This window comes from Necator americanus, chromosome II, assembly GCF_031761385.1.
Source record: "Necator americanus strain Aroian chromosome II, whole genome shotgun sequence".
Classification (NCBI taxonomy): Eukaryota; Metazoa; Nematoda; class Chromadorea; order Rhabditida; family Ancylostomatidae; genus Necator; species Necator americanus.
The window spans coordinates 16,216,770-16,238,224 of record NC_087372.1 but is presented as its reverse complement, the minus strand read 5'-3'; the positions used below and the strand labels follow the sequence as shown (position 1 = coordinate 16,238,224).

General features: G+C 41.9%; 4 protein-coding genes across 6 annotated transcripts; 1 reads left to right on the top strand and 3 right to left on the bottom strand.

The window, feature by feature from the left end:
• Positions 1-39: 39 nt before the first annotated feature.
• Positions 40-477, bottom strand: RB195_018035 (uncharacterized protein; the record flags this gene model as incomplete). 2 transcript variants are annotated; one of them, XM_064185278.1, is made up of 1 exon in its annotated part: positions 40-477. In XM_064185278.1, the coding sequence occupies one exon, from the start codon at positions 475-477 to the stop codon at positions 40-42; it is 438 nt and encodes a 145-aa protein (XP_064041159.1). The 2 variants fall into 2 exon arrangements, with proteins under 2 accessions (XP_064041159.1, XP_064041160.1); XM_064185279.1 differs by having other exon boundaries at positions 40-438.
• Positions 478-1,060: 583 nt separating this feature from the next.
• RB195_018034 (uncharacterized protein) lies at positions 1,061-1,531 on the bottom strand (the record flags this gene model as incomplete). The annotated part of the gene is made up of 2 exons (XM_064185277.1): positions 1,061-1,240; positions 1,334-1,531. The coding sequence occupies 2 exons, from the start codon at positions 1,529-1,531 to the stop codon at positions 1,061-1,063; spliced, it is 378 nt and encodes a 125-aa protein (XP_064041158.1).
• Positions 1,532-1,623: 92 nt separating this feature from the next.
• RB195_018033 (uncharacterized protein) lies at positions 1,624-2,209 on the bottom strand (the record flags this gene model as incomplete). The annotated part of the gene is made up of 2 exons (XM_064185276.1): positions 1,624-1,958; positions 2,017-2,209. The coding sequence occupies 2 exons, from the start codon at positions 2,207-2,209 to the stop codon at positions 1,624-1,626; spliced, it is 528 nt and encodes a 175-aa protein (XP_064041157.1).
• Positions 2,210-4,589: 2,380 nt separating this feature from the next.
• RB195_018032 (uncharacterized protein) lies at positions 4,590-21,079 on the top strand (the record flags this gene model as incomplete). Of its 2 annotated transcripts, XM_064185274.1 has the most annotated exons (10): positions 4,590-4,696; positions 7,630-7,804; positions 7,862-8,256; positions 8,318-8,426; positions 8,624-8,744; positions 9,296-9,469; positions 13,348-13,478; positions 15,256-15,312; positions 15,407-15,537; positions 20,923-21,079. In XM_064185274.1, the coding sequence occupies 10 exons, from the start codon at positions 4,590-4,592 to the stop codon at positions 21,077-21,079; spliced, it is 1,557 nt and encodes a 518-aa protein (XP_064041155.1). The 2 variants fall into 2 exon arrangements, with proteins under 2 accessions (XP_064041155.1, XP_064041156.1); XM_064185275.1 differs by lacking the exon at positions 4,590-4,696 and having other exon boundaries at positions 7,646-7,804; positions 9,314-9,469.
• Between the last annotated feature and the right edge of the window lie 376 nt (positions 21,080-21,455).

The window sequence follows — 21,455 nt, the reverse complement described above, 5'->3', positions numbered from 1 at the left end:
TGACTTTGTTGGTGATGGGGGAAGACCACTTGCATTTCGTTAAGGAGTTGGATGCGGAAATGGCCTTAGCCCATCTCTGCTGAATATCGCTCTCGTAGCCTTTTTCTTGAGCGCACAGCTCAAATAACAGAACTCATCGATAGGTTGTCCATCCACTCTGATTCCAGTTGAGGGTCTCGAAGAGATCCACATCTTCTTGCATTTATAAGGGCAGAGTCGCAGTGCGTAGGCTGCAGATAAACTCGACACATAGTTAACAACATGTTGTAACTTCGCGCTGTTTAAAGCGAATATTACTACATCGTCGGCGTACTCGAGATTCACCAAGAAGGGGCGTGCAGAAGGTGCCAAAATAACATCAGCGGGACACTGCTTAAATGTTCTTTGCATTATGTCATCTACGGCAAGTTGAACAGAAAGGGTCCCGCCACGGCTCATTGTCTCACTCCAGTTTTCACTTCGAAAGGTGTAGTACATCTATCTGGTGTTCAGACCGCAGCAGCTGTTCTTCTATTCATGTCGTTTATTAGGCGTACAAATTTTCCTGGAACTCCATCCGCGCGAAGCGTACTGAGAAGACTTGCTCGGTGAGAAGAGACAAAAGCGGCTTGAAAGTCCAAAAATGATAACTGTAGTCCGCTGCCACACTTTAATCACTCTTCACACAATAAACACCTGATCCATCGTCGATCGACCAGGGCGAAAACTCATCACGGGTGGTTTCTTCGAGATGTCGGATTAGTCGATTCAGGTGTCGGATTAGTTGATCCGCTCCAAAACGTTGTACATTGCACGCAGCAATGATATTCCTCGGTAATTACTGTTCCGTAACGGATAGCTTCTTGTGGAGAGGAATTATAATAGTGTGTCTCCACGAGTCAGGAATGCTTTCGTCAATCCAAATTGACTGGATGATCTTCGTCATCTCACGAATCCCAGGAGGGAGAGATTTCAGCATTTCTGCGCTAATTCAATCGTCTCCGCCAAATTTTCCATTCTTCATTTTTTGAATACAGACTAGAACCTCCGACTCCGTAGGTAGATCTTCGATGACCGTGGTCTATATCTGTCTTTGGGCGTGCTCGAGTTCAGGGACTGACGGGGCTTGTCGGTTCAGCGGTGTTAAAATCCTCGGGTTCTTGTCCTCCCACGTCTTCTCAAACTCCTTCGTTCTTGACGTCCACCCGTTCTCACGATCACATTCCAGCTGATGATGCAACCCCCTTTTCAGATGCTTCTCCTGAAGTCACCAGTAGTGCGGGCAACACATACATAATTGTACGGATATTGTCTCCGCAGACGCAAAAGCGAACTTGTTCCTCGCTGTTAGAACCGGGAGCGTTTTCTTCGCAGCCTCCAGAATGCATTTAGTGAAAGAGTCAAGGTCCTCCACTTTCCTTTTGATCCCTAATCCAATACTGATCGACACTCGTTGGCGGAACTTCTTTCTGCAATGCTCGTTTTTCAGTCCTGGCAAGTCGAGCTTCGGCTGGTGTTGAGCTCTTCGATACCTTTTCTGAAACCTTACCATAAAGCTGAGAGGAACTGGGAGGTGGTCGGAATCGAATGCGACGTCCCGCACAACTCTAGATTTTCGGATATCTGACAAAGGTATTTTCTTCGTCAAAACGTAGTCGAGCTAAGTGTCGGCATCTTCCGCTTTCGCTGCACTTCTGACGTTGATGGGGTTGTCCCTTGCCACGTGAGCTGATGGCGTCGATGATTCCTCTTAAACGTGGATGTAATGATGAGGTCCGTCTGCTCGCAAAGGTCAGTCAGACGATTTCCGCTGTCCGAAGTCTGTTCCATGGGATAGCACCATTTTCCAAGCACATCGGATTGTTGTTTAGGTCCCATTTTTGCATTCGCATCAACTCCGACAACTACCGCCTGCTGGCTTGGTATCTTGTTTATCAACGTATTGAGTTCGCCATAAAACCCGTCTTTGTTGTGGTCTTCTGCAGTCTCCGTAGATGCGTGAGCACTTACGATGCAAAGTTTGAGTACTCTGCGAACCCGCAGTCGTGCAAAGGCGCATCTTGATGACGTTGATCCAAACTCCTCCTACTAGGTTGTTATAATCGTTCCTAACAACTAATGCGCAGCCTCCTGCTTTCCTTTCATCACCATCGCTGAAGTAGGTGGTGCAATTGTCGACACTAATGAGAGGGCGATCCCAGATGAGTGTTTCCTGCAGCAAACAGTGCATGCAGATATCGCAGAAGTCTGGATAGAACGGCTTGTTAGAGTTCACTTGACAGCGACCGCCAGTTCAGTTGCCATATAACAGTGCAGGTTATATAGCTCGTACGTTCCCAATGCGTACACTCGAATGCCTGACTGCGTTTAGTTGAAGCAGGGCCACCACGAGCAGGTAACAATCAGACTTGTGTACCCAGCTCGAGCTGAAATATAACTGACATCCATATGCTTCAATGAGGAACAAAGGCACAATAACGCAAAAATCAGGGGAAAACATCTAAAGCTTCTAATTCTATGTAGAACCAAAGAATCACGATCGTGATCATGATCATGATCATGATCATGTATATAATAACGGGCTTATTCTTTCACGTGTGTGTGTGTGTATGTGTGTGTGTGTGTGTATGTGTGTGTGTGAGTGTGTGAGTGTGTGAGTGTGTGAGTGTGAGTCACGAAATTCAAAAAGGGGGGTGGGACGGGTCCACCGGCACCAGATACCTATAGAAGGGGGTGCGTCGCGCCCATCGGCGTCGAGTTGTTGCCTCGACGCTAGAAGGCTATAAAATGAGGTGCGACGGGTCCACGGGCGCCAGATACCTATGGAAGGGGGTGTGACGGGTCCACGGGCGCCAGATACCTATGGAAGGGGGTGCGTCGCATCCATCGGCGTCGAGTTGTTGCCTCGACGCTCGAAGGCTATAAAATGAGGTGCGACGGGTCCACGGGCGCCAGATACTTATGGAGGGGGGTGGGACGAATCCACGGGCGCCAGATACCTATGGAAGGGGATGTGACGGGTCCACCGGCGAAAGATTGGTGTGCCGGCGCCAGATACCTACGGGAGGGTATACCATGGATCCAACGGCGTCAGATTGGTGCGCCGACGCCAGATTGCTATAATATCGGGTGCGACGGATCCACCGGCGTCGGTGGACCCGGTCGTTGGTGCGCAATAACTTAGTGTGCATGACGCAAAAGATAAATGGTTGGAGCTTTTTCACAGACGTGACCACTGGGCCCTTTGTTCTTCACCTTTATGACTCCTCCGCGTGCCTATTTCCTTCTTTGTTCGCCTCAAGTTTGTAGCATGCCGTTCTCAGGAAGTGGAAACACGCATGTAAACGGATACTTAAATAGTAGCAAGATGTTTATGTGATTTGACGTGGAACGTTATCTTTATCAGTAGGATGACGTTTTTCACGTTGTTTTATGTTAAAACATCATTCTGTGATAACTATTGGGGGAAATCAGGAGGAATACCCATACTTCGAGTAATGCTTTCAAATAGTATCTGCATTATTCTCGCATCGAAGGAGTATTTGTAGGTGATGGTCGAATATTCTTCAAATGTAGAATTGACGCGTTTAGAAGGAAAACTCCGTAATCTTTCGCCTTAATTTATAATATAAAAAAGAGAAGGAAAACGTTGTAAAAAAACACAAATCTAATTTCACAGAAAACACCATTGGGGGAAATCAGGAGGAATACTATTAACTTTCATTGATCAGTCAAGGGGAGCGAAGCTAAAACTACGGAAAGTCTGAAGTCCGGCTTTAGCCGGACATTAAGACTGGTATATAATAACGGGCCTATTCTATCACGTGTGTGTGTGTCAGTTACGAAGTTCAAAAAGAGGGGTGCGACGGGTCCACTGGCGTCGGATTGGCGCGCCGGCGCCAGATATCCATAAAATGGTAAAATGGGATACGACGAGTCGCACAGCGTCGAATTCCTGTGTCGTGGTGAAGAAGTACCGCACAGTAACTTTGTTTGCATGTCGCAAAAGGAAAATGGGACTTGACAAATGTTTCATAGTCGTATCCACTTTCCGCGTTGCTATTCACCTGTACGACTCCTTTCTTCAGAAAGTGGAAACATGAATGCTAACTGCAGTTTATATAGTAGTCAACTGTTTACATAATCTGATGTGGAACGCTATCTTTATCAGTGCGATGATGTCATTCACTTCATTTTATGTGAAACATCATTCTGTGATAACTGTTGGTGGAAACAGGAGGAAAACCTATACTTTGAGTAATGATTCTAAGACGTGTCTATATTACATTGCTATCGAAAGAGTGCCTAATGGTAAAGTTTGTGTGTTCTCCAAATGTAAAACTGACGCGTTTACAAAGAAAACCATGAATCTTTAGGCTAAATTTCCTCTAAGAAAAAAAGGAAACATTGTTAGAAAATCACAATTCTAATTTTATAGATAATGTGACTATTATTAATTTATTTTTATTAATCAGTGAAGGCGAGCGGAGCGAACACCGCAGAAAGTCTGAAGTTTGCCTTTACCCGGACGTTCGGACTGGTGATTTAATCATTTCTTATATAGACTTCCTGAGTAATGTTCGAACCGTATGTTTTCATCGACTTCATTTATGTATGTTTGCAAGCATGAATCAGTTGATGCGATGCAAATCTCTTACCTCATGGTACCTGATTTTTTTCACCGTGAACATCTCTTTATTTCCTACTATAAAAGGAGGTGAGTATTTGTCTAAATGACAATCCGGCACTCAAAACCTCTTTGATAACTGTACTGACGAATTGCTTCGGCTACCTAACTTATTATTTAACTATCTATTCTAAACTATAACTATTAACTTTAAGTATTTTTTTTAAATTTTGTCTCAAATTCTTCTATGTCAATTTATGCGTTTCACCCGTTAACTACGCGGTCAGTGTTGAACGACAAAGGCAACTTTCCGCGTAACGAAGCGCAGGCATTAGTGACGTAAGAGGCTTGGGCGTCAGCGGCATACTCGTGCTTGTCGTACTAGAAGAGCTTTCACTATGTTGGCGTCTTCGTCGAAGAATGAAAGCAATATGGACTCTGCTATATCCATTAACGAAAAGTAATTTTACTTCTGCACTGAAGAAGGCGCGGAAGTCATGCGGGCGTTTTTGAACATGAAGTTTTATTTTTGGTATAATTTTCCTAGCGAAAATGATTGCAGGATATTATGAACTTACAGATGTTTTCTGCGTGCTATATACTAACTCGTCCTCAACTGATCACAAAGTATTAAGATGATGCCATTTAACGATATCTCGATATGGTCGAGAGTGACTACAGTTATGCAACCCCCTCCCTTCAGCTGTAGATCTATCCTTTTACATTTTTTCGTCGAAATCGGGCAGCATCCATTTGCTTGCCTTATGCCTAATGTTGCAAGGACAACGCAGCCAGTGAATTGGAGATTTTGCTATTCCCGACTTTTACTTCAATAACGTCAGTTTTCATTCCAATGTTGTCAGTTCCAACCACCGCAGTAATTTTCCAAAAAGGATGGTAAATGTTTTGGATGATCATGTTGTTGGACTCCGCTCTTTGCACCCGCGATTATCTTATTGCAGAACTGGCCAACTTAAAAACATTCATGAGCTGAACAGGTACACCTTGATTGTCGAAGACTTCCACGACCACCTCAACTGGGTCGTTGCTTCCTTAAGGTCATGAAAGTGAGACACGGCCGTATTCTCCACCCTCGCGATGTTTCAATGAGTTTTGATAGAGTGCATAGATAGTCGGATTTCCAAAGACTGTTATGTATGCTTTATATTTCATGTTCAAATTTGTTCTTATCGTAACTGAGTGTCGAACATTTCCTCACCACGTGGCAACACGTGGGATTTTGAGATGAAGAATGTCTGGGATGACACATACATCTTCGTTCAGTTTGTTAAGGAGGCAGGAGATGTAGGATTCTCTTCATTGCTGCAGGAGAAATCAAAGTAGATGATTTTCTTCGTTCTCTTCTTAATGCAGTGATTGTCCCATTTAAATTCTTGAAGACAGAGTTGTTCGTCTTAAGACTGATAAAGTTCGTACTTGCAATGACACGTGAGTTCCTTTGTGGCTACACGCTTGCCCACTGCTTATGTGGCTCTACGCTTCTGTTTTTCCTGGAGACAAGCGTCCTTTGGTGGCTTCGAAGTTTTTAATTCTCAGCATGTACATAGTGGAGATACCTTCCTACAACCCGATTACACTAGTTGTCGATTGCAGTATCTTACCAGCTGGCTAACAAAACGAAAAATTCTCGCGTAATGATAATGCCAGGACTTCACATTGTAACCGTTGCAGCCTTCTCTCACTTCTTCGAATAAAAATCTCCTTTGTCGACGGAACAAGAGAAGGGAAAAAAGAAGGGCGCATTCCGTGTAAAACCTGAGTACAACATCAATATTCGCTTTTATCGACGATGATGAGTCCACTGGGCCGCATATATACATCTGATGCTTCCTGCTCGTGGCTTCCTTGCTTCAACTAAACGAAATCAGGCGTTCCAGTCTACGCAATGGAAACGTACGAACTGTATAACCTGCACTGCCATATGTGGAAAGAATCCCAAACATTGGAAAAAGTTGTTGCCGTCCAGCATGTCGCCAAAGCCCGTAACCTGAAAGGTCGGCTTCCTGAAGGGATCATGGAATCTTTGGTAACAACTATTCGTTCCGTAAACACTGTCGAGTTAACTTCATGCAATAATCATCGGACAAAAATCGTCTGATAGACCTTTACGAGCAGTCGAACCTCATCATTGCTTCCGCCTTTAAGAGGGATCATCGACGTCATCAGCTCGCCACCAAGCGTCAGTCCTTTTAACGCCCGAAAAAAAGCGCAAGCAAAAGATGAGGACTCTTGAACTTCAGCTCGACTACATTCTGACGAAGAACATTTCTCAGTCGCATATCAATCCATAGTTGATTGGAACGTTTCATTCGACTCTGACCAGCTCCCAGTTCTTCTCAGTCTTAAGATACACTTCCACAAAAGAAGCTGAGGACCTCCCCTTCAACCTCAAATCGACATGGCAGGTCTGAAAGACGAAAAATTCAGAACGAATTCCCGCCAAAGTGTGTCTAGTCATGTTGGAGTACTGACCAGAAAGAAGCTTGGCAATGCGGATTCTTTCACAAAGTGCATGTAGAAAGCTGCAAAGAAAACCTCCGGTTCAAATGTTTGGAAGAAGTTTGCTTTTGCATTTGCGGAGACAAGAACCATGTATGTCTCACCCGCAGTACATGTGATTTCAACCAGGAAAAGTGTCTGAGAAGGGTCTTGCACCGCCAACTGCAACAAGATCACAAGCTCCTTGCTGCGTGTTATGTACAAGGTTTTGGAGCGGGTTATCCCGGACCGACGTAAGCATCGCGAAAAAACAATGTGCGACGAGCAAGCTGGCTTTCGCAGCTGCCGATCTACGATTGACCAGGTGTTCATCGTTAGGAGAATCTCTCGTTAAAAGAGAGATCGAAATCTGGGAGCGGTACTCGAAGCCGATGCAATTAGCCTTTCTGGACTTTGGACCGCTTTGGACTCTTCTCGTCGTTTTCTCAACGCGCTCCACGCCGATGGAGTACGAGGAAAGTTTGATCGTTTGCTTGATGGCACGAATCAACAGACTGCTGCAGTTCGAACACCAGTCGGATGTACAACACCGTTTGGGGTGATAACTGGAGTAAGACAAGGGGAGTGGCAGGATTCTTCTTGTTCGATTCCGCTATCGATGAAATCATGCGAAGAACAGCAGATCAGTGTCCTACCGATATCATAAGCACCATCGGGACTCCCCCTGACCGATCTCGAGTACGCCGATGATGCTGTTATATTCACGGAATGCAGTACGAAACTTTAACATTGTAGCGAAGCGAAGTTGTCGACCTTGTATCGATGGTGGCTGCAGCCTATGGACTACGTCTACGCCCTGATAAATGCAAGCAGATGTGGGTCCCTTCGAGACCTCTATCGGGAATCAGAGTAGACGGACAACCGACCGAACTCGTCGATGAGTTCCATAATCTGAGCTGTATGCTGAAGAACAACGGCAACTACGAGAAAGATATTCAGCAAAGATGCGCTAAGGAGTTAGTTTTCATTAAGGAGTTGGATGCGCTTTCCGCATCCAACTCCTTAACGAAATCCATGTGGTCATTCCACATCACCAACAAAGTCAAGCTGCGAGTCCAACTAGCCGCAGTTCGCCCTATCATGATGTACGGATTGGAAACTTGGGCAGAACCGTCTACGCTTATGGAGAGGTTTGACTGCACAGAAAGAAAGCTACTTACTTAGACGGCTGATTGGCTATTTTTGGCTTAGGACATGTCACAATGAAGATCTTTACGCAGAAATCGATGTGATGTACCGGCAGAAGATATCAACATCTTGCGCCGCCGCCGAAAGTGGCTACAGAAGGTCGTCTTCTTTAGTAATATATTAAGAAGACTAGCAGATCGCCTTATTCAACGAATTTTGAGGAGTTTGTTGGATTTAAGCTGGAAGAGGCCACCCGGTTCTGAACTGAGGTGGTGAAAGAGAACCTGAGGAGACTCGGCGTAAATAAGCAGTTCAAGCCAGACATAAGGTTTTGTTTTGTATGAAGTAGCGGCGAATGGATTAATTCAGGCCAGAAGGCCATCCCAGAAGATCGAGAAGGTTGAGCAGAGCTATGTTCAAGGACGGCAAACCTCGGCAAAGATGCAAGTAATCGCGTCTGGCTATGACATCAGCCCGCCGACTAAGTCAAGTATGTCAGCAGTCCACTCGATTAAGGTACTTTCCGCCAGATGATTTTCATATCGAACGAAACGAGAGGGCTTTCTTGAGTTCTTGAAAGGTGTTTCTAAGAACATTCACCGGTGGATCAACAATAACCTCAAACTTTGGTAATAAAAACCTGAATATTAAATAAAGTGCGTTATATAAGAAAACAATAATTGTTACATGGTAGTAGAAGTGTAATTACACAACACACACAACCATGTACTTAGGCGTCGAGTACATAAAAGAAGGATTTAAAAAATGACGTCTGAAGATGCGGTCTCTCCTGTTCTCATATGCGGGATCGGGCTTCATGCAGGGTATAGGTTTAAAAAAAGATGAAAGAATAAAAGAATATATCAGGCTATATGTTGTGTAGAATCGCGTTAGTTTGGCGATAATTTCTTTGAATGGTACTATTCGTCATAGTAAACTCAAAATGCGAATTCGGTGGGAAGTTCTTGAATTGCAGTAATCAATTTCGAAGTTAAAGTCACTATTACTACTACTACTGCTACGTAACTAAGGCTATTTCAGATAAGCGAGTTGCTTCAGGTGCACTAGTTGAGTCATCAATAATGGATGGAAGTGTTCAAGAACCTTCTTTTATTAATGAATTTTTGCTCATCAAACACACAAAGGAGGGGGAAAAATGGAGCCCTGATAATAATGCTACTGTCAGAGTGGCTATTAGAGATGCCGAATGTTTTTGTAAGTTCTGGCTTACTTTTTATTCATTGTTTTGAAGTTTGCATTCACTAAGCATATACACATTTTTGTCATCTAACTCCAACTCACAAAAAACAATTTCATGGTAATTGTGATTATAAACAATTTCGTGGTATGTTTCTGATGAAGTTTCCTTTCAAAAAATACATTTCTCATGTCTCATCACATGTAATGCAATTCCCTTTCCTTTCTTTTCACAAAGATTAGGAAAAAAGTGAACCTCGCTAGCATCTGCAGCCTACTACTCGAAATGAACGTTTTTGCTTTGGGTTCAACGGCACGTCAAAATCGTGATACGCTGATTTTAAATCAAGCTGGAATGATCCAATACATAAGTATGGTTTAGATTCGCAGTAGGAAGCCCGCTGTACCAAAATTTGTGAAAAAATTAACAAGTGACGCGACAGGGCAATGCAAACCATTCAAAAAAAATTACCAGTACAGGAATAGTGTGGTTTCGTGGGACCTAATCTAAGCAGTAAAAGTGATTGATACTTTAATTATAGAATAGGTTAAAAGCAGTAAAAACAATTAGCCCTTAGATTATAGAGTCTGCTTAAACGTTTTTTAAAATGCATTCACAAATCAAAAACTGATTACATCATCTTTCATAAATATTTCTTTTGAAGTTTTGCAAAAGTTGAGTTCCTTTTTTTGGCAGAACTCGAAAAAAAAAGTAGGAATATGTGATTTATGATATTTCTCTAACCAATATCTTTTATGATGACTTTTTCCAGAAGTTTTACAGTATGAACGTCCGGCTAAAGCCGGATTTCAGACTTTCTGTGGTGTTCGCTTAGCTCCTCTTCACTGATCAGCGAAAATCAATATAATAAAGGCAAATAGTTCATAGTTTTCTTTCTAAGCGCCTCAGTTCTAGTTCTAGTTCTGAGAATATTCAAATTTCAGCTCCAAACACTACTCCTATACGATATATTATAGACCCAATTTGAAAGCATTACCCTAACTATGGGTTTTCTTCCCGTTTTACCCCAACAGTTATCGCAGACTGATGCTTCAACATGAATTGTCGTGAACGAATCATCGTGTTGATAAAGATAACGTTCCACGACAGATCATGTAAACTGCTTGCTACTATTTAAGCAGCCGGTTTCATTCGTGTTTCCACTTTCAATGGAAGCTAAGTTAGCAACTTGAGGCAAAAGTGTAAGGAAATAGAGAAACGGAGGAGTGGCCATGGCTATGAAACGGTTGCAAAGTTCCATTTACCTTTTGCGATATGCACAGGAAGATACTACTGCACTATGACGCAGCAATTACTCCCTGTTGGAAATGCGTCACCCAATTTCACTGCTTTACGACGTCGCGGATCCTGTCGCATGACATTTCATAGTTTTGTGGCGTCGGAGCTTTGAAGACGCCATTAGACCCGCGTCTTCCCCTTTTGCCGTTCTACGACGCCGGTGGACCCGACGCACCCCCTTTTTGCAATTTCTTTTCTCTCACTCACTCACTCGCTCACTCACTCACTCACTCACTCACTCACTCACTCACTCACTCACTCACTCACACACACACACACAGTTAAGCCAGTTATTATATAGCATGGTCATGATGATATTCATGAAGGTTGAGTTGGTTGTTCACGTGATCTGACGTAAAATTCTTATCATTATCAGTATGACGAAGATTTTTGCGTTATTCAGCACTATTTCATGATACTAAGTTAACGGCTAGGAGAGAAGACGAGAAAAGCTTAGATGTTTTAGCGGTATAGAAGGAAGAAATACCATGCTCTAAAACAACGGCCTTACAAATATGAGGGAGCAGAGAGACGAATTCTACGGCATCGGATTGGTACACTGTGCCAGAGTGCGATGGAAGTGGTTGAGACGGGTCAAGTGGCGCAAAATTGGCGCGCTGACACCAGAAAACGCTAGGTGATGGAAATTTGGACATGGACACCAAAAACTGGAATCAGCGCATTTATTGGTGCAGTAGTAGCGCAGTAATTCCAATTAAACTTGTCAAGAATTGAATAGACGTTGTTAACAGTTTCGTAGTCGTAATCGTTTTCGTTACTACACGTTCTTCCTTTCAACCCTATGAATTCCTCCGCATGTCTATTCCTTCAGATTGGTAAGGACCTTCAGAAATTGGCATGCATGAAAACGCATGGAAAGAGCTATTTAGATAGTAGCTAAAAGATGACATTATCTGACATAGAACCATAACTTCGTCACTGTGATGATGACTTTCACGTCACTTAACGTTTGCACATTATTGTATGTTAATTGCTGGAGAAAAGGATGAGAATATCTAATACTTTAAGTAATATATTCGAATTCAAGCGGTAGCGAAGCAATATGGGTGTAAATTCAAGTTAGAATATTAACCCAAGTTAAGTACTTACCTCTTTAAAAAAAAATGTTGAATGTTTCATGAAGGCTTTTTGCCCAAGCTTTTTGGATAAAAACGGAAAAGAAGTTGCAAGGTGAAAAAAGAATTCAACTCTGTAGCAAAATTCACAGAAAGTACCACTACTTTTAATTTTTATTGATGAGGAAAGGCAAACGAAGGGAGAAATAGAGTCCGGCATTAGCCAGACGTTCGGACTGCTACTCTATAAATGCCAAATCTCGAAGAATTATGAGCTGTAGTAATAGTTCTCCGAAGGCGTTAGCCACAAGAAATCTCCCCGGCGATCTAACGCCGTGTCTCAGCGTTTCGTTTGTTCGTTCGTTTCGTTTCGGCGAAAAGATTGCAAACAAGGGATTCCATTGCGTCCACTTCCAAGATAATCATTCGTAAAAACGTGCCTGAAGTTTTGAGGTTTCTCCTCTAGTTTGTTCATAGTTTGCAAAAACCAATGTTTGCGAATATTTACGTCGCCGTAGTAACACTTCGCAAAGTGGAACTGCACAAATGTGGTTCCAAACAAGGCTCGCTAAACAAAAGAAGTGCAATTTTGGAGCATTCTTGCAGAAAACAACGGACAGTTCGCGTGAAACTTATGGTTTTGTTCGTAGTCTCTTTCTGATTTCTTTTCCTATAGTTTGTAACAATTCTTCCGTAATAGTGCGCTGAATGCGCTAGCATAATATTAGCAAATTCCTTTTCGGTTATTAGTTCGGACTAGTTTTGTCATTTGTTTCACTTCTAGCACGCCTTTGAGGTCCCAGTTTGTGAAGATTTTCACCCTTTTTTCAAATTCAGTTGTGTATGTTTTATGTTTGTTAAAGCCGGAGTTGTACTAAAACCTCAAAATGAACCCTAGAAGAGAGCTAATTATGAATGAATACGCAAAAAGTGATGAAGAAATCCAGTTTCCGAAAACTGATGTTTTGAGGAAAACTTTAGAATAAGAAGGAAGTACTAAGCTAGTAAATAAGGATTTTCTTGGTACTACGACTATAAAAGATGGAAACTGGGCAGAATTACACTGAAAAATAGGAGGAAATTAAATCCCTACAAATTATGATCTCAGATCTGTTCTAAGAACGAGACAAACGATAAAGCTAATGGAAAAGAAATTTGTTAAGACAACTGTCGCATTGCCTTGTAACAATCCGTTTTACGACAACTGTACAATACTAGAGTCAAAACGACATGAAGCACAGTGCAGTTGCCTAAGCGGTACTCGAAGCGGTGGAGCAAGCGGTTGGAATCGAGGGGCGACCATGTGGTAATTCCTCCTCTAATTTTGACATGAAAGAAATCGCGAACTGTAGCGAAGAATGGCGTTAGCAAGGGTCCTCCCGCTTTGCTCCACCGTCCACAGGCGCTTTTGCACAGTGCTTCATGTTCATGTTTTGACTTTACTATACAGTATGTGGTAATTCCTCCTCTAATTTTGACATGAAAGAAAGTGTTTCCAATGTTTAGTTCATATACTTCAGCTGCTTCCACATATTCTTCTTTTGCTGTGCACTTGGCTGCAATAGACTATAACAATAAATTTCGTTCATGGGTCACAATCAAATCGAAAGAATTCATCTACGTGAGAGAGTATGGAGCATGGATTTTTTCAGTAAGATTTCTTCGTTTCGTACTTTTGTCACTACTACATCACTACTGTTAGATAAAACAGCTTAATTTTTTTTCTCACAAATCTCTCACAAAGGTGATGAAGCATAAAATGCTCATTTTTGCTCAAGTTCAAAATTAGTTCAGAATCGTACAGGTCTTGTGTCCGTTCCTGTGCTTTTGCCGCCTACACAATGACTTGTAGGCATTAAATAGTATGCCAAAATACTGTTGTTATCCTCCCAGACATATTTGGTGGCGATCATATTTGGTGATAATATTTCTTCTACAGGGTGACCGAAATTATGTATGCTCACAAATCTTGAAATCTGAAATGATAGCTAACTTTTTTATCCAGCTTTTACAATGCTAAATAATGTTCTAACTATAGATACTGTAGATTAAACACACCTTAAGGAAGACGCGAAAGAGAATGTGTGCTTCATTTGATTCTAACATTTTCAGGAAATGAATGGGCAGGTCATAGAGGTTTGGTGGACTGCCTATGAAAAAAAAATTGCTTGAAGAGGAGTTTTGGAAAGTAGTAGAGGTTTGAATGAGAAACATCGCACAGCATCCCGTTCAAAAACTGTAGCTTTATTTGACGCCTAAGCTTTATTGAAGCTAACATATTTTATACGCCTTTTTCAATTTTCAGTTGAGGTTGACTACGGTGAATGAAGAGAATGTTGCATTTGTTTATCTGTCTCTTTATTTGGTATTATCAATACATTCTGGAGGGTCTTAAGGTGCTGCAGTATGTAGCGTTACTGTACACTGCTGTACTGCAGTTCATAGAGTTCATCCACTCTAGTTTTTTGTGGTGAGAGAGTGCTGAAGGGATCATTATTCTTTCCTACCTTTTTGATTATTTCTATTTGTACCCAATAACACTGCCGTCTGTTCCTCCCTGGTACAGATAATCTTTCGCTTTCGTTCCTTCGAGGGATACAGAAACCATAACATTTTTCGATTTTGGGGCGTGCGGTATTCATTTAAAATGCATTATTGTCGAGCCAACATAACTAGCAAGGTGGTAAGCATAAGCAAATAAAGCAGTAGTCTACATTCGATTGTTGCCGTTGCGAAAAACTCTGTATATTTCTTTCCTTGGCTTGAAAACGCATGCTCCACGTATTACTTTATATGGTGTGAGCTAGTTGGCTGCATTTTTCTGGCGATTGCGAGGCGTAGAAGTTTCTGAGACCTAAGTCAAAGCATAAATAGCGTTGGTGCAATAATAGATGTGGAAAAGGATGTTGTTGATCTCTTCTTTCTGTTGAGTTCTATCGAGAAGCGTTGATAACCATGCCGATTTTATAACGTACTGGCCCATACGTGGAGAGTTCAGGCATATTGATTACGTTGAATGTGAGTACAATACCGGACCCGTACGTCTTGCATGAACATCGTCTCCTGATTTTCGTGTCTCGCATGTACACTCATCGTTATTTACCCCAAACGTAGAGAGATTTTCCGACACAGTGTGACTAAAAAAAAGAAATGAAGATTCTCAAACTTGTCGGAAAAGTGGGGCATGACTTCGTAAACATGACTATCCTTCCAATTTTGGACTATAACAGATGTGTGATTAAAATCGTCAAGGAGATTTCCCACGTGCGGACTTGTTTTATTCGTTTTTCATTAATCTCAAGACCAGCACCGCTAGAGACGGTCTTATTCGTTTTTTCACTAATCTCAAGACCAGCATCGCTAGAGACGGTGCGAGGCAATTAGTACTGGACAAGTTATTCATCTGTGCGTATGTAGATTGTTTCCAGGGACGGTTCAAAGGAAAACTGAACGGAGCAGCAGATCTGGACCATTGCTTTGAAGAAGTATGTCCAGCACCTAGTTAACAAATCCTCCGGCTCATTTCTTGCTTACGCTTTGTTCCAATTGTGCAGAAAATTATTAAGAGTAAAAATTCAGATACATTTTGATTGTGTACCTCGAGCTGATGCCGTGTTCATTCGATTCGACAACCAGCCTGAGGATATGTGGGCCATAGATCAAATTTTCGTGGACACAAGCTATTCATTGGGACCTACAGATGACTACTTGTTGGTAATCTACACTTTTTGCGGATATACGACTATTCAATAAAAAGGGAAAAGAGTTCCCGGCATATAAAAATTCGCAAATCAAGTACTCCTTTTGAGACTTTTGAGATTTTCTATCATGTTAAAATCGTCGTTTCATTAATAGTGAAACATGCTACGAATAGTTATCTGAATGGTCTTTTTTCGAAATTGCGAAATTCTTGTTTCAATGGATTTCTCTCAGAGACCCATAAAAGATGTAGAAAGCAAAATAGGTGCTATCTACAGCTGCTCAGAGATAAAAGAAAAGAAGGATGGCTATAGTAATCACCTTTAATTTGCTTAAGGTTTTGTTATCACCTTTAGGTTAACAAAATGAGCGAATTTTTGTAATTCTTAAGTATTAAAATCTGAAGAACATTTATAATAGATGAGAATGGAAGAGAAAGAGTCCGCTTCTCAAAAGGCGTTTGTTGAAAATATGCTACTGAATACGTTTTCTTTTTATTAGGTTGAGAGATAAGTTGTAAGCGTTTTTCCATGACAATTAGATGGATGTGATGTTGCAGGATTGGATAGAGAATTTCTTATTCTACAGGACAGCATCATTCCTTCTTTACTTTAAAGGCATCACTCCACGAATCTAAGATGATACGGATTTCAGGTGGAGTATTCGTATACGGGATAGTAGATTATGGAGAGGGGGTGATTCCGTCCACTTCTTCCTAACTTCCGTAAAAACGACCCGGAAGATACGGCTTCAGGCGTTCTGATGCACTGTTGCACTGTATTCTACAAGGAGTTCGACTGGAGGGCTTCAGCCTTTTGCACGCGCCGCATCTTCCGGGCCGTTTTTCACGGCAATTAAGAAGAAATGGACGGAATCAACCTCCTCTCCATAATCTACTATCCCGTATTCGAGTACTCTACCTTAAATCCCTGCCACCTCAGATTCGTGGAGTGATGCCTTTAACTGGTTCCTGTTTTTTGGATCATTAAAGCGGAGTGTCAAATAAAAAAACGGAGAATTTTCGGCACCATTTGTTCCTTGCATTTAGTCATAAGCGTTTGCATAAGCGCACTGAAGCTTGGTGCTATGTGTGAACAAGGAACAATTTTTGAAAATAGCGCTCACCGCTTGTCTTCGCTCTACAAAGTTGGACATTTTGAAGTCAATATGGATCTCATACACGTTGAGGGGAAATCCATTTTCTCCCATTTTTTGAGAGCAAAAAACTGCTGCAGGTTGGCCAACGGAATACTCTCCATTGCTGTTCTTTCCATCTTTTCCAACTTCTTCACATTGTTTAAGGATTTTTTTTATGCTTATTGGTTTTCTATTTATTTAATTACGGGTATTTTGTCGGATCTGCCTCGTACTTTTTGTCATTTTCAAATTTTCATGACTCATTAGATGTCCTACATCTACGTTTAATAGTTTTTAATGACAAAAATAACGTCTTTTAATGATCTCAGCCCCGAGAATCAATAAGATTAGAAAACATTGAATACGACCTTCTTGTAGAGTGTGAAGGTTTTTTCACACTTGATTGTGTACTACTTTCTTAAGCTGAACCAAGATTGTTATTGATCTTTATTCTGGCTAACGTTTCGGCGTCGTTGCCTTCTTCAGAGCCTGGAAAAATCAAAGACACGTGTAATCTACTCTCTCAAACTCCTCGTCATCCCACAAGATATGATTTAGCAAACAACGCCAGAAAAGCAGACCAGCGCTCACCTTGATAGCCACGAAATCGTGATGTTAGCGGATCACCAGTTGTGAGAGTTGCGCCGCTAGTATTAACTAGTAACTATGCCCCCGCCCCTGACCCCGTAGGTCAAAACCCGCAAAGGTCCTGATATGGCGCCAGCTCGTTGGTCACAGCGATGCATTCTTCTTTACGATTCATTGTAGGACTTTTGGCCGTGATATAAAACCCTTCCAATGTTTTTCGCGCTAGAACGTCTGATTCGCGTGCTAAGATAGTGACAGCTATCTTGAAAGGGGTGTTGTCATGACACTGTCTGCGATGAGCACCTAAAGGGGATGATGTTTTTGATTTTACGAGCCCGTCTAGGTGCTCCTTGACGCGGATACATAATGATCTTCCTGTTTCGCCAATGTACTCAGCCTCACATAACAATCTTGGTTCAGCTTAAGAAAGTACTACACAATCAAACTCTACGATGCCAAGATTCAAAGAAGGTCGAACTTGGAATTTTTTCACACTGTTCATATCATTTTGGAAATAGTTTTTATTTGTATAGGTATTCCTCATACTGAAAAAGAAAACGCTCGTGACTTATTTCTCAATCCAGTATTTCTAGGGGCGGGTGTAATGTAACGGTTAGAGGTTTTGCTTCCTCCACGATAGATCCTAGGTTCGAATCCGCCCTAGACCTCACCAAGCCTTGAGGTGTCAACACTGATTTGACACATCGGCTAGCCACCGCAAGTCATTGTATAGGCCAGTTACACGTTCGTAAACCTCAAATGATTCTGAATTGAAGTGGACGTGGACTTTAAACTTAAACTTTCTCCAGTATTTCTAGATATCGCTGGAAAAATCCTCTAATCACCGCATGAAATTTAACGAATTCTTACGTTAATGTCGTAACTTGAGATTGCATCGTTTCCAAAATCCTACTTCCATCATTATATCTGGGCCTACATTGTTCCTGATATAAACAAAAACCCAAAATGCAAGCACAGATTTCCGATGAGTATGTGGTAATGAAATTATGTATTTCATCCAAGTTTGACGCAGTATATGTTTCTAAATTGAATGGTTGTCGCCGAATTAGACAGATGATGGCAAAGATCAACTGCATGATTGACACTGTATTGGGGAAGGAAAGAGCGAACCACTACGCTCGATATCGCGCTTTATCAACTCGCTCATTGCTCTGGTCCGATTGTTGTAGTTGTCCATTATGTGACATTCCTGCTTTACTTTACTTTTCTTAAAAACAAAATCTTTAAAAACAAACAAACCCCAAAATTTCTTAAAAACCGCCTAACATCTCCGCAAAGGGGGATACTCTTGGCATCAATCTTCCAACTCAGCGCCGAATGAGGCTAACCGCATTTTCCGTCCGCTTGCGAACTGCAGAGGTTTCTGAATCATGGGTCAAAACGTTTTTCAAGCAAAATTCTTCAAGCGGTTTTCCGGAGCAAGTTTTGGCGTTGAAATCACCAAAAACGACTTTAGAAAAGGTATGTTCTTCTATATAGAAATCATCCATTTGTATGCAAAAAGATTCGACTTCCTCTTCTTTGTAACTTGATGCTGAACCTCAAGCGACGAAGGTAGTTAATGCTGCCCTTGAACTACATTTTCTCCTTCTTAAAAGTCCTATTAGGGTCATCAGTTGTTCGAATGAATCGATGTCCGTTGCCACAGTGCCAAAAAGTCGATCTCATCAACTCTCCTACTGTCGTGCCCCGGGTCCGCTCCGAGTAGGAGCAGCGGGCATCGGTGGGGGGACCCAGGGCCGACTGCCCGGATCCGGAGGGGCTCTGCGCTGGGCTAGTCGCCGTATGGCGGCCTAGCCCCTCCGAACCCTGCGGGCTCGATCCGAGGGTCCCTTCCCCCCTGCCCCGACTCCCCCTTTGGGGGCCTCGGGGCTGCCCCCTTGATCCCACGCCCCAATGTGTTTCCTAGGGTGCAATGTGGTTATAAGGGTTTTACAATTAGGGTTTATACTTACGACATCAATACACGACACGGCACGCACAAATATACACGACATAAGGTGGATCGATAAAGGGGCCGGTCATGGCTAGATGATTAGGTGGTTCTCGGCGGCAGATGGTTTAGGGTTGCGGTTCGGACCCCGTGGGCAGCCAGCCAGGGATAGGGTTGTTGCGGTGGTGTGGCGGTGCGGCTATCGGACGAGGCGGAATATAACGCGAGGCAACACGACACCACGAATAAGAAACTGGTCCGAGATCGGGAGAGTGGCGAAAGAAAAACTGGAACTGGAACCCCGACTGCTCGGTGCCAGCCCTTATATATGGCTGCCGCGTGGGAACGCTACCGTAATACATTGCCATTGGTAATGTTTCCCACGCGGCGCGCGAGAACGGCGGCCGGCTGGCTGGGAAAGTCGTGCCGACACCTACTGTCGCATGTTCCTAAGAACGGTTTTTCTCCAGTGTCATATAAGATGTGCAGTGACCGGTGCCGTCCCACCTCGATGAGTCCGATAACGTCATCCTAGATCATCCTGGCAGCATCAACTTAAACGACCGTTTCCTGAGAAAGCATGTCTGAGTTGCATATGCAGCCGATGCATTCCTTTCAATCAACTGCCATCAATACTCTCTTTACACGTACTTCTTTCGCCTCGACTCTCAACGGTCGCAGGACAGAGGAAAAATAGCGTGCGTTCCAGTGTCGCGGTCACTTGGTGATTGTAGGCTATCAAATTCGCAAGGATTTATTTGACTCCCTTTACCCTGCGTCTACCTTAAAAAAACCAACTCCTTTTCATTATAAAATCTACGAGGGACAGTCTTCGAGGGACAGTCTGTCCTACTTTACGAATTCCTCCACGTTTCACATATATATATATATATATATATATATATATATATATATATATATATGTATATGTTAAGTATATATATATACTTAATATATATTAAGTATATATATACTTAATATTATATATATATATATATATATATATATATATATACTTAATATATATATTAAGTATATATATACCTAATATCATATATATATATTAAGTATATATATACTTAATATATATTAAGTATATATATATACTTAATATTATATATATTAAGTATATATATATATATATATATATATATAATCCACATATTTATATCATTCTGCAATCTTGCTGCAACTGTGCAGCCTAAATAGATTGAGGAGTAGTGTTGTCGTTAATTGGATCAAGTTCCAAGTTCCGACGTAAGTTCCAGAAAACATCTGGCTTACTCACTTATTTGTTCCCGGACACTTTCTGCAACTTTCTTTTATCGTTCAAGCTGCTTTTTGATACTTTCCGCTATGAGTCACTGGATCTGAATTCAAAGAAGTTTCCCTTTTTCGAGTTCTTGTTTGTGACATTGTCATTTGTTGGGTCTCCAATACTATGATCTGGAGTTTGAATACTATCACACTTCATAATAGCCTAGTTAACTTCTGAACCATCTACGGAGCCTGGAAATGGCGACTTTTTTGATCGCTTTAGTGACGATGACGGCAGTGCGTAGAAAGTAGGTCATCTTTAAGCAATATCGATTATATGTGAAGCAAAAATCGTCAGTCTTTGTCGTTTCGATGACGGCGCTGTCAGTCTTAGTCAGATTGTTGAATAGAAGTAATGATGCTGTGGAGTATTACAGGTAGAGAATGAATGTTATTGTAGGCAGAAATGGCACTTTGAACATCCAGTTTTGATGCCATGTGTTTCTTGGCTGGACGACTCGGCCACTTATCAAATTGGCCCCAGGAATGGACTATTTATCAAGCACAACTACGACTATCTGCCTAGGAGAGGAGAGTATATTCGTGACTGGGTGTGAAGAGCGACTAAAAACAATATGAACTGTAGTTAAACGTAGGATACTTCACAAAGGTTTTTCTACAACAGAGATTTTTTGAAATAAATTTTTTTTCATTGACGACTTACATTCTGAGATTCGGTGTTTAATCAATTACTTCTTCTATGTCGTTGGATCTGACATCACATCTACGCATAAAAATGTGACGCGGAGAAACCTGTAACCTTTGTTTCCATGTTGTGCAATTTATTCTCCGTGTGTAGAAATGGATTCTCATCGCATACGATTTCAAAATATTCACCTCAGCATGATCCAGTGGAAAACTCATTCATCAGTAACGGCTTCTCCCACAGCCGCTCTTATGCAAAGTACATTTTCATCTTCGAGTTCATCTACA